The sequence below is a fragment of the Setaria italica genome, chromosome VI, assembly GCF_000263155.2.
Source record: "Setaria italica strain Yugu1 chromosome VI, Setaria_italica_v2.0, whole genome shotgun sequence".
NCBI classification, from domain to species: Eukaryota; Viridiplantae; Streptophyta; class Magnoliopsida; order Poales; family Poaceae; genus Setaria; species Setaria italica.
In genome coordinates, this window is record NC_028455.1 from 26,777,452 (window position 1) to 26,793,375 (window position 15,924).

Sequence of the window (15,924 nt, forward strand, 5' to 3'; positions counted from 1 at the left end):
TTAATTTTCTAACTTAACAATCATACTTAAAAATCTATCATAAAAATATAACTTAATTTTCTAACTTAAAAAAAAAAGGCCCTCCCGGCGCCAGTGCCGACCGCCGCGGTGGCGGACCTCTCGCGCGCGGTCATCGACGGTGGCCGGGGCGACGAGGTGGCCGGGTCGGCTAGACGGCGACGGCCGGGGCGGCGGGACGGCGGCAGCCAGGCGGCGGGACGGCGGCGGCCGGTGCGGCGAGGACGGCGGCCGAGGCGACGACGACAGAGCCACCAAGGCGCGCGGGACGGCGGGACGGCGACGAGGCGGCGACGAGGGGCGACGAGGGGCGACGAGGATGGAGCCGGTGGCCGGAGGCGACGAGGTGGGGGCCGAGCGCGACAGACGAGGAGGATCGAGGTGGGCCGGCCGGGGCAATGGAGGACGACGATGTCTGGGCGCGGTCGGCGGCGGGACAACGACAGCCGGCGCAATGGGGGACGACGACGGCGGCGACTGGTGAGGGAGGCGGACGGGCGGCGACGGCGGAGCAGAACGCGTGGGACTTGGCGAAAATTTTGCTAAGTGTAACTGGCGTGGGGGTAGAAGGGAGTACAGCCCCCCCCCTTTTATCCCGGTTCGTAATGGTACCCGGGACAAAAGGGTGCGTCCGCCAGGTGGGGCTGGGAGCGTACCCTTTTATCCCGGGTGCCACCACCAACCGGGATAAAAGGTGGGGGCCTTTTATCCCGGTTGTAGTTGGCAACCGGGATAAAAGGGTACGTTCGGGCGGGAGACGAAAAGTACCTTTTTATCCCGGTTGCCGTTTCCAACCGGGATAAAAGGGGGGCCTTTTGTCCCGGTTGCTGTTAGCACCCGCGACAAAAGGTCTTTTTTCCTAGTTTTCTTCTCCCGCCTGTTTTTTGGAAAATAGATTTTATTTTATCTTTTCACTGCATTTCAGGATGAAAAACAAAACCTTCACAGATTTTGTACATGCAAAAATATATTTAATTAACGAGTAAATTGACAATAAGTATGAATTAATCATTAATTCTATACCAGTTCATTTAGCCTCTAAAATATTTTTTTTACTGCATTGCTGTGATCAAGAAATTATTCAATTAAATAATTTCAATGCGCAGAAAAATCTATGTTTGTATGTGGTTAACATTGTTCATGTTTATCTAAAAAATCTTCACCTAACAAATTTAAGAACACATGAAATCATACATAGGGTAAATTAAAAATTGTATCAATTAATACACAAAGGTCATGTACATTTAACGCATTACAATACAACGTTGTAAAATTTCTTCTTCACGAAAGTTCCTTGATCATGATCGCGGCGTAAGTACGAAGCCTCTTCTTTGGATAGCAGGATGCTTGGATCAACTTCAACGGCGAATGGAGGCATGCCATCAAACTGATCATAATCATCTGATTGGTCTGTTTTATCCTCGACTCCCACGATTTTTCTTTTACCTGGAAGAACTATGTGGCACTTTGGCTCCCATGTCTCTTCTGGATTCCTCTTGGGTTTGCTACACATGTCCTTCACATAGAACACCTGATGCACATCATTGGCAAGTACGAATGGGTCATCACTGTATCCAGTCTTGCTCAGATCTACTATTGTCATTCCGTACTGATCTTTGGTGACGGCAGTTAGCTTCACCCAATTGCAAAGAAATAGAGGGATGTACAACAGTCCGTATTCGAGTTCCCATATCTCCTGTATGAAACCATAATACGACTCCTTGCTATTATTTCTGTCCATGGCATCTATGCGGACACCACTATTCTGGTTCGTGCTTTTCTGGTCCTGGGCTCTCATGTAAAATGTGTAACCATTTATCTCATAGCCTTGGAATTTGACGATTGTGCTAGCAGGTCCCCTGGCTAACCAGGCAAGCTGTGGGTGAATCTTAGAGTTACCCATAAGTTGTTGGCGCAACCAGGAGGGAAAAGTTTCCATGTGATGACGGGTAAGCCAAGCATCGGATTTGGTCGGGTTTTTGGAAGCTACCATCTGCCTGTGCTGCTCGATATACGAAGACACAAAGGATGACTGTTGTAGAACAGTGTAGTGTGCCTTGTCGAACAAATCAGTATCATTGCTCAAACTTGATTTCCTTCCAAGGGTGCCCATTCCTCGGAGCCTCCCCTCGTGGCGTGAAGTTGGAACCCCAATCGAGTCAATTGAATCAATAAAATCAACACAAAACTCGATCACCTCCTCTGTTTCATATCCCTTGGCGATGCTTCCTTCTAGACGGGCACGATTAAGAACATAGTTTTTTAGGACTGCCATGAACCTCTCGAAAGGCCACATATTGTGCAGGTATACAGGTCCGAGAATACCAATCTCTTTTACTAGGTGAACCAGTAAGTGCGTCATAATATTGAAGAAGGATGGTGGAAATAACAACTCAAAACTGACAAGACATTGCACCACATCGTTCTGTAGCTTTGATAGCTTGGATGGATCGATTGCCTTCTGCGAAATCGCATTGAGAAACGCGCATAGCTTTATGAGCGGCAACCGGACATTTTCTGGTAGAACACCCCTTAGTGCAACCGGAAGCAACTGGGTCATCAACATGTGGCAGTCATGAGCCTTGAGATTTGTAAACTTCTTTTGTTTCATATTTATTATTCCCTTTATATTCGAGGAGTACCCAGACGGGACCTTCATACTATTCAAGCATTCAAACATGCTATCCTTCTCTTCCTTGCTGAGAGTGTAACTGGCAGGACGTAAGTAGTGCTGTCTATTATCTCTCTTTTCCGAATGTAGGTCATCTCATTGCCCCATGGCTTTCAAGTCCTGTCGTGCTTCCAATGTATCTTTTGAGGTTCCATAAACACCCATGAAGCCTAGCACGTTCACGCAAAGATTCTTCGTCAGGTGCATCACGTCTATTGCGTTGCGAACCTCTAGGATTTCCCAATAAGGTAGCTCCCAAAATATTGACTTTTTCTTCCACATGGGTGCATGTCCGTTATCGTCGTTCGGAACAGGTTGGCTACCAAGTTCCTTTCCAAAGACTACATTTACATCCTTCATCATCTCGAACACACGCTTTCCATTACGGTGTGCAGGTTTTTTACGATGGTCTGGCGCCCCTTTGAAATGCATCCCGCTCTTTCTCAGCTGGTGGTGAGCAGGGTGAAATCGACGATGACCCATATAGATGACCTTCTTACAGTGCTTCAAGTACATGCTGTCTGTGTCGTCTAAACAGTGGGTGCATGCTCGATATCCCTTATTTGTCTGTCCTGAAAGGTTACTCAATGCAGGCCAATCGTTGATGGTTACGAACAACAATGCTCGTAGATTAAAGATCTCTTGTCTATCCTCATCCCACACACGTACACCTTCTTCCTTCCAGAGCTGTAAAAGGTCATCAACCAACGGCCTTAGGTACACGTCAATGTTGTTGCCGGGTTGTTTTGGGCCTTGGATAAGCGCCGGCATCATAATGAACTTCCGCTTCATGCACAGCCAAGGAGGAAGGTTGAACATACAAAGGGTCACAGGCCAAGTACTATGGCCACTACTCAACTCACCGAATGGATTGAATCCATCAGTGCTTAAACCAAACCTTATGTTCCTTGCTTCACTTTCAAAGTCTGGGAATGTTCTACCAATTGATCTCCACTATGCCCCATCTGCGGGGTGTCTCAGCATCTCATCTTCCTTACGGTCTTCTTTGTGCCATCGCATCAACTTAGCATTCGCCTTGTTCCTGAACAAGCGCTTCAAGCGTGGTATTATAGGGAAATACCACATCACCTTCGCGGGAACTCTCTTCTTGGGAGACTGCCCCTCGACATCACCAGGATCATCTCGCCTGATCTTATACCGCAGGGCTTCGCAGACGGGACAAGCATCCAATTTCTCGTATTCATCACCACGATAGAGGATACAGTCATTAGGGCATGCGTGTATCTTCTGAACATCCAATCCGAGAGGGCAAATAATCTGTTTAGCTTCATATGTTGTGGACGGTAATTCATTATTCTCGGGGAGAATCTTCTTGACAATGTTCAACATCCCCTGAAATGCCTTATCGGACACACCATTTTTTGCCTTCCATTGCACAAATTCTAGTGTCGTACCTAGTTTTTTATGGCCCTGCTGGCAACCTGGGTACAACAATTTTTGGTGATCATCTATCATGCGCTGCAACTTTGCTGCTTCCTTCTCAGTTTCGCAATCTCTGTATGCACCTCGTATCACCTGACCAAGGTCATCAGTAGGGCCATTTTCTGCAAACTCATCTTCATCAGCCTCGCCCATTGTAGTACCTGCAAAAGCTTGGCCTGCAACCTAGTCTGGAATGGTGTCATCTTCCTCCTCCTCGCCATCTTCCATTACGACCCCTAGTTCACCGTGTTTGGTCCAAACCAAATAGTTAGGCATGAAACCGTATTTAAACAAGTGGCTGTGAATAGTCCCCCAGGAATCCTTTGAATACTCCTTCTTGTTATTGCATTGGAAGCATGGACAACATACGAACCCATTCTCTGGCTTATTCGCTTTGGCCACTTCGAGAAAATAATGCAAGCCATCAATAAACGTCTTGCTCCGCCTGTCTGCATTATACATCCATTGCCGGTCCATCTGCATTGTATTACGCATGAAAATGGATTACACTTGACAATGGATTACGCGTGAAAATCGATTAAAGATCCAAACAACATGGTACAATACAACAACATGAAGATCCAAATACACATATTTAAATTAAAGTCCCAAACAACAAGATACAATACAACAAGCCATCCACTGGTTATTATCAAGGAGGACTTTAAGCATCCTTGGACAGTGAAGACGAAGGTTCCGCTGACCCAATCTCATCCTTAGGTTTATTTGTGCTGCCTGAAACGGTAGTACTAAGTGGACGTGAAACACCCGGGACTGAGGGTGGAGCATAACGACCACCAAAAGGAGTTTCCTAACCCGCGGCAACAGCTTCTTCATGACGTTGCTGCAAATAACGAAGCATTGCTTTTTCCAGCGCGCTCTTTTTCTTTGGCTTATGCTGAGGGCCAACTATGATTGGAACCTTGCCGAAATAGGAACCACGATCGCCCCCACCATCGCCACTTCCTCCAGTAGCAGAAGCCATCTATGTACAAAAATTATTACCTTAACACTGCATAAGTTGTTGAACTTAAAGACCGTGATCATCTCGCGAGCATGTCCTCAACTGGGCGGCACCGCACTTCGTCATGAAAGAGGTTAGATGCTACGGAAAAGGGGACACGGTCACGATGTCCGTATCCACTCTTTCTCGTAGAATCGACCCTCCTTCTTGACATACGTTGCTGCTCGGCGGAGAACATCCTATGCGAGATGACCACGGTATGCAAGTTCAACAAGTATGGATTTGAAAAACCTTATTGAATTTGATAAGTTCAACAAGTAGCAGAAGTCATCTATGTACAAAAATTCTTTCCTTACCACTACAGAAGTTGTTGAACTTGAAGACCGTGATCATTTCACGAGGATGTCCTCAACTGGGCGGCACCGCACTTCGTCATGAAAGAGGTTAGATGGTACGGAAAAGGGGACACGGTCACGATGTCCGTATCCACTCTTTCTCGTAGAATCGAACCTCCTTCTTGACATACGTTGCTGCTCGGCGGAGAACATCCTAGCAGAAATGAACACGGTATGCAAGTTCAACAAGTATGGATTTTAAAAAACCATATTGAATTTGATAAGATAAACCGTCTAGACAAGGTAGCATCATTTTTAAACCACTGCAATAATGCATACTATATATGACACATCAATCTCCCTCACATTCTAGCTCAAAATACCTCTCCATTTTTCTACTTCATCATCACATTCTAGCAAATAATCTTTCCATCTCCAAAGCATAAATAAAAGCATAACACGAGGATGAAGTAGCAAACCTTCACAACACTTGTGTTGGCCGAGTGAAATTCCCACGAAAATGAGGGAAAAAACTTCGGGCAGCACCTCCCTTGCTTTGGCACCACCGGAGAGTAGGTGAAGCTCAGCTCTCTCTGTCAATGTGCTGGACTGGCTCGGGCTGGAGGAGGAAGAAAGTCCTCTGTCTTGGCCGTATATAATGGGGATGAGTTTTTATCCCGGTTAAAAACTCCAACTGAGACAAAAAGGAACACCTTTTGTCCCGGTTGAATGGTTAGTCCCGGTTGGAGCCTCCAACCGGGATAAAAGGGTGCCGCCACCGACAGCGCTCCACTAGCCGTTGCAACCGGGACTAAAGGGGGGCCTTTAGTCCCGGTTGCAATTACCAACCGGGACTAACTCTCCCCTCCATTTTTGCCTACCGTGGCACACCCCCTTTTGTCCCGGGCCAACTTTAAACCGGGACAAAAGGGGGCGCATGGAAAGCCAATTCTCTACTAGTGTCTAGTAGTGGCACGTTCTAAACACTTTGTTAGTCCTAATGATCATGTTATCACATTAATTACCAAAATCACAAACTAATAGCCTATTTGGGACCATATTCGCTACACTCTACATCGGCCTTTTTATGTTGCGCTGTATTCATTTCATCTAGTTCGTGCTGTTTTTCCCCAGCATCCCATCATCCGCATTTGTGCTTTCAATTTGAGTTCAAGTTTTAAGCTTTGGAAATCTCGGGATGTGTTTGGTTGCTAGACTGAAATAGTACATGGATAGGATCATTCAATTTGAATGGAATGATTCAGGATGGAATGTTACAAAGTATCATGTTTGGTTAGTTGTGCAGGATGACACATAGTCATCAACGAAAATCATGTTCGTTTCCTGGAGAGCAAGAACGAGAAGAGGAAAATGAAGCGAGGGAGGAAGGGGGTGCTGGATCAGTCCTGTACAGAGCCGTCCGGTCAATTTTCTCACACGGGATGATTCAGTATCTAAGAGTAAATACATTGCTACACCTTAATAATTTCATAGGTCGTCTCATGCAGTGCCACGAAGGATTTTTGCTGATGTAGAGGAGAGAGGTTGAGGAGAGAGGAAGAGGTCATTGTTTCACGAAACAACTGCCTCATAGGCGAGATTTTAGAACTACGAGATGACTACTTCACCATTATACGAGTTGTGGTTGAATTGCAACTCATAATATTTCTTTTTTTCAATGCACAAATTAAAGGAAATAAAATTGCTACACGACAACTCATTGTACATATTATTTGTTAAGTCATCTTAAGATTACGTGTCAATATATGAGACCGTCTCTTGTATCACCAACAATGTAATTTCCTAAACAGAATATTCATGAAGCTGATATCACTCTATCCAGGATGGTTTGGTTCGGTTTAAACAACCAACCCCACGGACGAGATCCGATCCTGTACGATTCCATGCATGCCTGTCCCTGTGCACCCAACCAAGCAGACACTTAGTTTCTAATCAAAATCCGGTGCCACCAGGCTTACAAACGCACGAATTTTCAAAGCACAAAAAGAGAACTCATCTCGGCCCTTAATAAAGAATCTGACGGTTCAAAAAAATTAGAACAGGGTTTGGATACACCCTCCTAAAGATTAGGAGTCCACTTTTAGAATATTTTTAGGACTTGTGCATCTAAACATGGGTCCTAAAAGTGCACTCATAAACTTTAGGAGGGCCAAGGCATCCTAATGGCTCCTTTTTTTCTAAAAGTGGTCCCCAAACCCCCCTTTACACCTGTTGCCCTTCCCAAACATTTAATGACGTGAACAGTGCAGGAGCATTTAGAGGAGTAATTGGGGGTAAAAAAGTTATTTTCCCTCTAACATCCTAAATATTAGGATTCCATCCAAACAGCCCTCTCCTAAATTTTAGGACTACCAATTTCTGAATCCTAAACTTTAGAACAATCCTAAACTTTAGGAATTTGTATCAAGACCCTTAGTAATTTTTTTGGGAAGATTCGGACATTGCCGGTATTAAGTAATAAGAAGAAGCGCAATTACAGGCGCTAGTAACGCCAAGTTTTTCAACCTATTCAGGGATTAATCTGACCAGGTCGGGGCATCGGAATAGCCCCCAACAACAACAAAAAAGCAAAATTACATTGATTACGTACTGTGCCTATCCACTATGCCGGCCAGATATTTCGCCCTCGCCGAAGTCCATAGCGCGCCGAGCTGTTTCCTTAATTTCAGCAACAATTCTCGTTCGCGGTTTCTCCTGATTGTTGAAAATCTAGGCATTTCGTTCACACCGTATAGTCCAAGTCACAAGGATAGCCAAAGATCGAGCGCCTTTCGCAGTCGTGGAAGCTATTTCGCCGGCCACATCATGGAACCAGGATACCATGTCCTGCGTTGACGTCTAGTTGTCGGGGTCGAGCCTTGGACAGCCTACCCAAAGAACCCAAGAATTGATCGACCTCCACACAAAAACAAGTTGCCAGGCATTCTGAGAAGTGTTGGTGCGCCGTCTCAAGGTTTCGACGGCACAAATATGAGTGTGGCCATTCACGGAGCAGCAATCGATCTGATGTCCACACTGTTTTGGAAGCAAATAATTTTGTGAAGTAGTAATTTTGTGAAGCAAATACAATCATGGCGGTGGCAAATTACATAATTGAATAAAATTGAAGCTGTGGTATCCAACTTTTATTGCGCTAAACAGTGAACGCGTACGTTGAAGAAATTAAGATCACCCTTAGCTTTCTTCTTCACTGGACGTCGGCGTAGTCCGCGTGCCCGTACGGCTGCAGTCAAAGAGAGGAAGGACGCGCGCACTGACCTGTAGAGAGGAAGCATGGCGTCGGAAGGCCCCGCGGCGATGATCTCGCGGAACCATGGCGACACGCACGCTGCTCAGCAGGCGGTCGATGTCGAAGCCGGTGGCGAGGATGACCACGTCGGCGTCGACGCGCTCGCCGGTGCCGTCCAGCACCAGGCCGTCGGCGCGGAAGCCGAAGGAGTCGCACCTCTTCAGCACGATGCTGCCTTCGTCCACCCTGTCGTAGAACCTGGCCGGGAGCACGTACGCCATACCGCCAGCTCAGCATCGACGCCGAGAAGCTGTGGTCGGGCACCATCCCGTGCTTCCTCATCGGCATGGCGATCCTGTAGTACGTCTCCATCACCTTGGCTATCAGCCATCTTAGAGGAGTCAGTGCCATGGCGAGAAGGCTCAGGGCGAACCCTTCTCCGGGCTTGTGAACCATCAGCTCAGCCAATCGGCTGGTCATCAGCTTCTCGAAGAAAGCTCCCCAGCTAAGGTTGGGATCCACCATCCAATGCAGATTTCTATAAACCAAGGTACATGGGTACTTGCTGCCTGACAATCACGGACGTGACCAGATTGAATTGTGAAGCTTGACAATAAGAGAGAGAGAGAGAGAGAGAGAGAGAGAGAGAGAGAGAGAGAGAGAGAGAGAGAGAGAGAGAGAGAATATGCCAACCATCTCTCCTTGTATCTGTAATTCTGTATTTTACCGTTGCCTTCAGCTCACTGCGCGACGGTATCCATGCCTGACTTGCCGGAGCCGACCACGACGACGCGCTTGCCTCTGATCAGCTCGTTGGCATCTGCGTGCGGCATGCGCGAGTAGCCCATGGAATGGAGCACTTGTCCGTGGAACACTTGGGGGCCCCTTTTGTGTGGAGCACCTTGGCGAGGCCATACCTCCCCACGCAGAGAATCATGAAATCGAACTTGTATTTCTGTGAAAAAACGAAGGCCAAGATTATATTGTTTGGACAGCACAACAAATATAGGAGTACAAACTAATGATGAATGCGTCGTAGATTTGTAACGTTTCCGGTGGTGTTTTATGATATTGGCGTGCAAATAATTGATATGAGATCGAATCTAAAATCTAAATGAGATTTTACTGAAAATATCTCCAAACTACGCGATAGCGACTATCGCGTGCAACGGGTCGCGCTGTCACGTAGTGTGTCACCCTGTCACACCTTGCTTTCTGTTTAAAAGCGGCAAGCGCAATATTAATACACGATTGCACACTCCTCTGTGCAACCGGACATCACCTTTATTATGTTGACTTGAGGGGGAAAATCAGATGAGGCCACGAATCAAATGTTTCACGATGACATCAATTTGTTACTAATTTGTTTAATTTTTGTTTTTTAAGCTGCAATACGTCTCATTTTTAATTATTCCATTTGTTCAATTGTGTTTCATTCTTACGATGAGATCTACAAAACAAGATCTATATTACATATGTTTTGAAGTCATGTTATTTGAGATGACAAACTATTTACAGTGGTTACAACCTACAACAACTTAGGTAAAGATTTTGTACCGACTTATGCAGGGATGTGTGCTAACTTAAATGTTGTAACTTGTATAGAGACAATATATGAATTGATGAATTATTGTACAATCATGTTATGCAAAGATTGCATAACAATTATGTAGAGATCATTATCAATTTATGAGTAGAAATACTATATGTGCAGTTACAATAATGTAGAGATCTTTTTTGCGGGTAATAATGTAGAGATCTTGTATCAACTTATGTTTTATGCGACCGTGTAATGACTGATGAGAGATGTGTCAACTTACACAAATAAGACTTATAGCAACTTATGTAGAGATTGTGGGTTTATTTATTAGATACTACTTATCAATGTATGTAAATATCGTGTATTAACTAATATTGGATAAAATAAATATGTAATTCATGCTATATGGATCTCATTTTTTGTGTTTATTTCTAAGAATATAATAATGGTGCAAATAAATTGAAAAATGAAAAATCCCTTCCCAACCGGCTAGTAATTATTTACACCGATCCTCGACCTTATCTACCAAGAAGCAGTTGCCACCCCCACCCACCCTCTCTCCTCTCCCTCCAATCCACCCCACCCACCCTCTCGCCTCTCCCTCCAATCCAGGGGGCACCCCTCACCCGTTCTTTCTTCTCCCCATCCATCCAGCAGCACCATCAGACCCCCTCCCCCCACTCCTCCTTTCCCTCCCTCGATCCCTCTAAGCTTGAATCCGGTAGCGCATCGAGACTCCAAGATCCAGCAGGGCATTATTAGAAAAATAATCTTTTGCAACAAAAAATATTGCAACACCATATAAAAACCATGGCAATAGGTAATCTTACCATAATTTGATAATATGTGACAATGTGTCATTTATATTACCAAGAATTTATAGCGCAGCCATATGTCAACTTCCACTAGCATATATTGCAACATAAAAAATATCATTAATGCTATTGTTGTGCCATGTTCTACAAGCGTGGCAATAGTCCGAAAAATAGTTGCAACGAAAGAAATTATTATTGCAACTATTTTTTGGACTTTTGCCATACTGCTAATTGATGTTGATTTTAGATCCAGTACTGCTCATGTTGTCGATGCATGGTGGCCACGTTGATGAAGACCAATTAACTTTGATTGCCACGAGTGGCATACTGTCAATTACAGAGCAAACACAAACATTTTAGAACTTAGGCATCCGAGTTCTTACGATGCTGAACGAGATGTTTCAGCCCCTAGATTGTCTGTACGCATGTAAGATATATTTGTCGTTGTCAGAATTTGCAAGCTTGCTGTGAGTCACTTGAGAAACTTGAGTACATATTCTTTCTGCTCTTGATAATCTACCCTGAAAATTTTAACAATGGATAGCCTTGAATATTAACTTGACAAAGCCTTTATTTAGAAAAGAAAAAACAATAGACTAAAGTATAAGATGACTGATTTGAGTATGTGTCCAGGTAGGCTATCGAGCCCCCCGAGACCCGAGTCCATATACTCGATAAGCATTTTATAGATAAAAGCTGTCTAAATGCCGGTTCAAATTTACACTATCGTATTCAAATAGGAAAAGTAGTCAATTTCGCTTCAAATATTAGATTTAGGCATTTGCAGTTCGTATTGGCCATTATGAGGCGTTAAGACTGTCTCTTTGATGCCATGCATAAGACATAGTTGCTGGTATCGAATCTTTGCATGCTTATTGGCTTATTGCTAGTCTCATTGCTTCTCAACTTGATGCCAATCAATTAGTTAAGTAAAGTAAAATAAATACCACTAGATCCATTTAAAAATATCATAGAAAATATTTTGAATTTAACTTGCATTTATCTATTTGTATATATAAATATTTACAGAAAATTAAGATAAAAATTCAATAAGATCGTATATTTAAGAGTGGAGGTAGTACGACACAAGATGTATGCATATGATCGTTATCCTTCTCATGTCTGGCATACGTGGAGATCTGACAAATCACAACACAATCACCTGGTAAATATGAATAATCATGGCCGACTGAAGATATCTTATTGATCGAACCAATCTATTTTTATCTTTTTTTCATATTTTATAATCTGGGTGTTTTCCTGTAGCCTCCATAGCGTGAGGGGTGCACTAACTGGTGGCCTATCAAGCATAAGGCAACCCAATGTACATTTGACCTGACACTCCCTAGGTGCTCCTATCAGCACCTATGCGAAACTCCAAAGACACTCACCTACTAGGTGCTAACAGAGACGTTACCTAACAGAACCAAGTTTTATTTCTAAGGACTCCTGCTGAGTACTTGCATTGGGACCAATTCGATTGCATCTGACCAATCGACATTCGTCTACCATCTTATGTGAACCAGTTCCAGTGTTGTTTCTGATCTTGATGAGTACGTTCTCTTTTACTAATATGTTGATCTGTTCTTACTTTTACGGATTCTAGCCTGGAACAAGCATCTTCATCGACTTCAGGTACGCGTGCTGTTTCAAATTTTTTTTTGCCTATATGTAGCACTACTATAGCTGTCTCATTCTGTTTTCTGATCGGGTTGATACATTCTAGCAAATCTGAAGTGTGCTCTAGCTTCTCTAATGTTAGATTCTTCTTTAGCAAACCATGTTATTTTAATGATTGCTTAAAACTTAACTTGGTATCCTAGGCTTTGTGTTTTGTATAAACAATGTATTTACACAGTAGATTTCTGTTCAGGCTTCTACTGTATTTTACAGAGTATTCTTTCACTTTTACAATTCTTCAGCATCTGCTAGCCTGATGCATACCCATCCTGTTAGTACAGCAATCGTGCAAAATCGAACATGGCGATTCTAACTTAGTCTCTCCTCCTTTTTGTTTCACTATAGGATACAGAGTGCGGCGGCGGCGGCTTGCCTCTGTATCACCTGCTTATTACTCGGTGTTGACTACCCTGGCCATGTGCTTCTCAGGTGAGTCCACTGATCTTCTCTACAACGGGAAGTCTGAACCTTTGATTACTGGTTGTATTTCATTTCAGGTTTCTTGCTATTTACCAAGTTTCATGAGAACATAGTTTGTTATTTTTTTCAGGAGGCTTGTAACATCTATACCATGTCATTCCAGGTTCTCATGAGAACATAGTTTGATATTTCACCTCATGAGAACAAGATTTGTGTGATGTATTTGTAATGTATATAATGAATAAAATGTGTATTTGTCCTTTGTTTCTTTTTTTTGTTTTTTAATTTATCATTGGAGACGCCGGTTGACAAAACACATCTCCAATGACTCTGTTATTGGAGACACGGGTTACCAAATTCGCGTCTCCGATGACTCTATCACAGGAGACACGGATTTGCCAAAACACATCTCCTATGAGGGTCACATTGGAGACGCGAATTTTCTACGTCCAATGACTTGTCATCAAAGATGAAAATTTGGAGACGCGGAAAAACCACGTCTCCTATGTATCTTAACCCGCATCTCTTTTGAAGACGCCTTACATAGTGTTGTGAACTCTTTGGATGAGAACTATATATTATTTTCTACATAAAAATTTTCCAATTCAACTGCTAATTTCAACTATGTGTTATTATATAAGGCTTGGAGGTAGTTTAAGATCGTGATACCAAATACTACGTGTTGAGACAGGGCACTCGGTATCAAGACCGCAAATAATATAATGAGCCAAGATCAAGCTGGTCACACGAGCTTCTTGTAAGTTGCATGCCTACGTTTTAAAAATATTTTAGGCAAATGAAATTAAAACAAAGAAAATCGCTGTTATATGAGCCTTAAACTTTTTGACTGGGCTCAGTGGCTCAAACTAAACGATATTGAAAACTGTGATACCCAAAGTAAATGGTACTAAAGTTGACGGTCAAATTTAGACAAACCAAAAGAGAGAAATGGCCATAGACTTTTTCAAAATATAAAAATGTATGTCCATATCTGGTCATTTCACCTGTTGCCGCACAGTAGCATATTGACCGGCAGGCACGACTCATCATACGCCCCTTACTCCCTCTCTCAGTATCTCCTCAACCGCGACTCCTGACCCGACATGCGACGTCGATGGCATGACGCCCGTCCCTCTCTCCCTCCCCATCCAACCACCCCATCCAACCAGTAACTAGATGCACCCGACCTCCTAGAGCTCACTGCCGATGATCATCACCACTAGTTTGTTGCTCCGAGCTGCGGCCACCACCCGCCTTGCCGCCATAGGTGGGCTGCTTGAGCTCGTTGTGCTACTCTCGCAGGAACTTGGATGCTGCACCGCAATCCTAATAGGGAGCGAGAACGTATCCAGCCATGCCACCATGATACCCTTGGTGAACACCTGCGTGGAGATGAGGAACGCATGTCGGGCCGCGGTAGCAACAACGCCAACAGTGTCCTTAGCTCGAAGCCCATTGAGAATGTAGAGCGTTGGGACAAACGAATCCTACCACAGTGTGCACCGTGAGGTGGAGCCACCCGTCGAGGTCTGTGAAGATGGGCGTGGCTAGATTGAGGTTGCGGGGATGTTGGAAGAAGGCAACCTGGCGAGGATAAGGAAATAGGGAAGAAGGAGTATCGGGATGGCAATCTCTGAGAGCGGGATGGTCGCCGCGCCCAACGTGTTGAGCTGGTTGATGGAGAATATGTAGTGGTGGTACGGGCACGCCGTTTTGGAGGAGGGGTGTGCCCATGGACGGTAGCATGATGCCGCACCAGCCGTCGGACCAATGCCCTAGCATGCAAGTGAGCAAGCGAGGCTGCCGTGGAGTGTAGTGCATGTTGCGGTATCGATTTGGCTGGATGCGGGAAGCGATAGCGAACAACAGAGATGTTTGACCCTTGCGAGAGCGACGAAGTTCAGACATGGTAGCTTGGTGCGGGAGGACGTGGTGAACCGCGGTGCTCTGGCAAGAGCCACGTGGGCTGGGACAAGATTTGAGTTTGGATTACTTTATTGGCCTGGGAGAACAGAGCAGCAAAGAGCTCTGTGTTTGGTTACACTTGTTGTTGAGTTGTAAGTTGCTTAGGCTAAGATGCTCTGCTACTCAAATCCGTACTAATATGAATAATGGATGGGAGCTACGTGTTGAAGAGCAAGTGCAAGCCATCAACCCCGAAGCTTTCAAGAAGGTGCATACTCAATTTCACAAAGGACAGTCCGTTCTGTATGATTTTCTTTTACCAACGGATTGACTTGAAAATGGGTAGGACCCGGTAGTAACGCACGGTCATTTCTATGAGATCATTTATCATACAGTACTTCAGCAACACCGGAGCAAATCTAAACTACTGGGTCCGGATCTTACTTATCGAGAAAGTTTTGTCTATTTAGGGGGTGTTTGGGAGCACTCCACTCCACGAAAAATTGCTCCACTCCACTAACTCCGAAAATTTCGCAGCCAAACACGTCTAGCTCCAGCAACTCCGGCACCAGGAAAAAGGTGGAGCAGGGGGTAGATCCACGTTTTTTGTGGAGTACCTCAAGGGGTGCTCCAAAAACTCTCTTTACAGACATGCTCGTGGAGTTGGTGGGTATTTACCCACCATTGCCACTCGTTACACACATATCGGTTCGATTCAATGAAAAAGAAAACATCCCGTCGCCCGACTTGCCGCGCCGTCCCTGCCTGCCGCTCGCCGCGCCGCCCAGCTTGCCGCGCGCCGCGCCGCCCCTGCGCTCGCCGCGCGCCGCGCCGCCTACCGCTCGCCGCCCGCCGCGCCGCCTGCCGCCCGCCGCGCGCCGCG

General features: G+C 44.9%; 1 protein-coding gene and 1 pseudogene across 1 annotated transcript; both read right to left on the reverse strand.

Moving 5' to 3' along the window:
* Positions 1-1,294: 1,294 nt before the first annotated feature.
* LOC111257719 lies at positions 1,295-4,594 on the reverse strand (annotated as a pseudogene).
* Positions 4,595-7,848: 3,254 nt separating this feature from the next.
* On the reverse strand, positions 7,849-9,448 carry LOC111257768. The gene is made up of 2 exons (XM_022827879.1): positions 8,711-9,448; positions 7,849-8,467 (listed from the first exon to the last, which is right to left on the reverse strand). Exons 1-2 carry the CDS (start codon positions 8,960-8,962, stop codon positions 8,291-8,293), a joined length of 429 nt encoding a protein of 142 aa, XP_022683614.1. The 5' UTR covers positions 8,963-9,448; the 3' UTR covers positions 7,849-8,290.
* Between the last annotated feature and the right edge of the window lie 6,476 nt (positions 9,449-15,924).

What these genes read in the sequence shown, in the direction of transcription:
- LOC111257768 (XM_022827879.1), bottom strand. Translation starts at nt 8,962, where the DNA reads ATGGCGTACGTGCTCCCGGCCAGGTTCTACGACAGGGTGGACGAAGGC. An exon ending in GCCATGCTTCCTCTCTACAG is followed by an intron (nt 8,468 to 8,710) that starts GTCAGTGCGCGC and finishes CTTCCAAAACAG; the next exon opens with TGTGGACATCAGATCGATTG.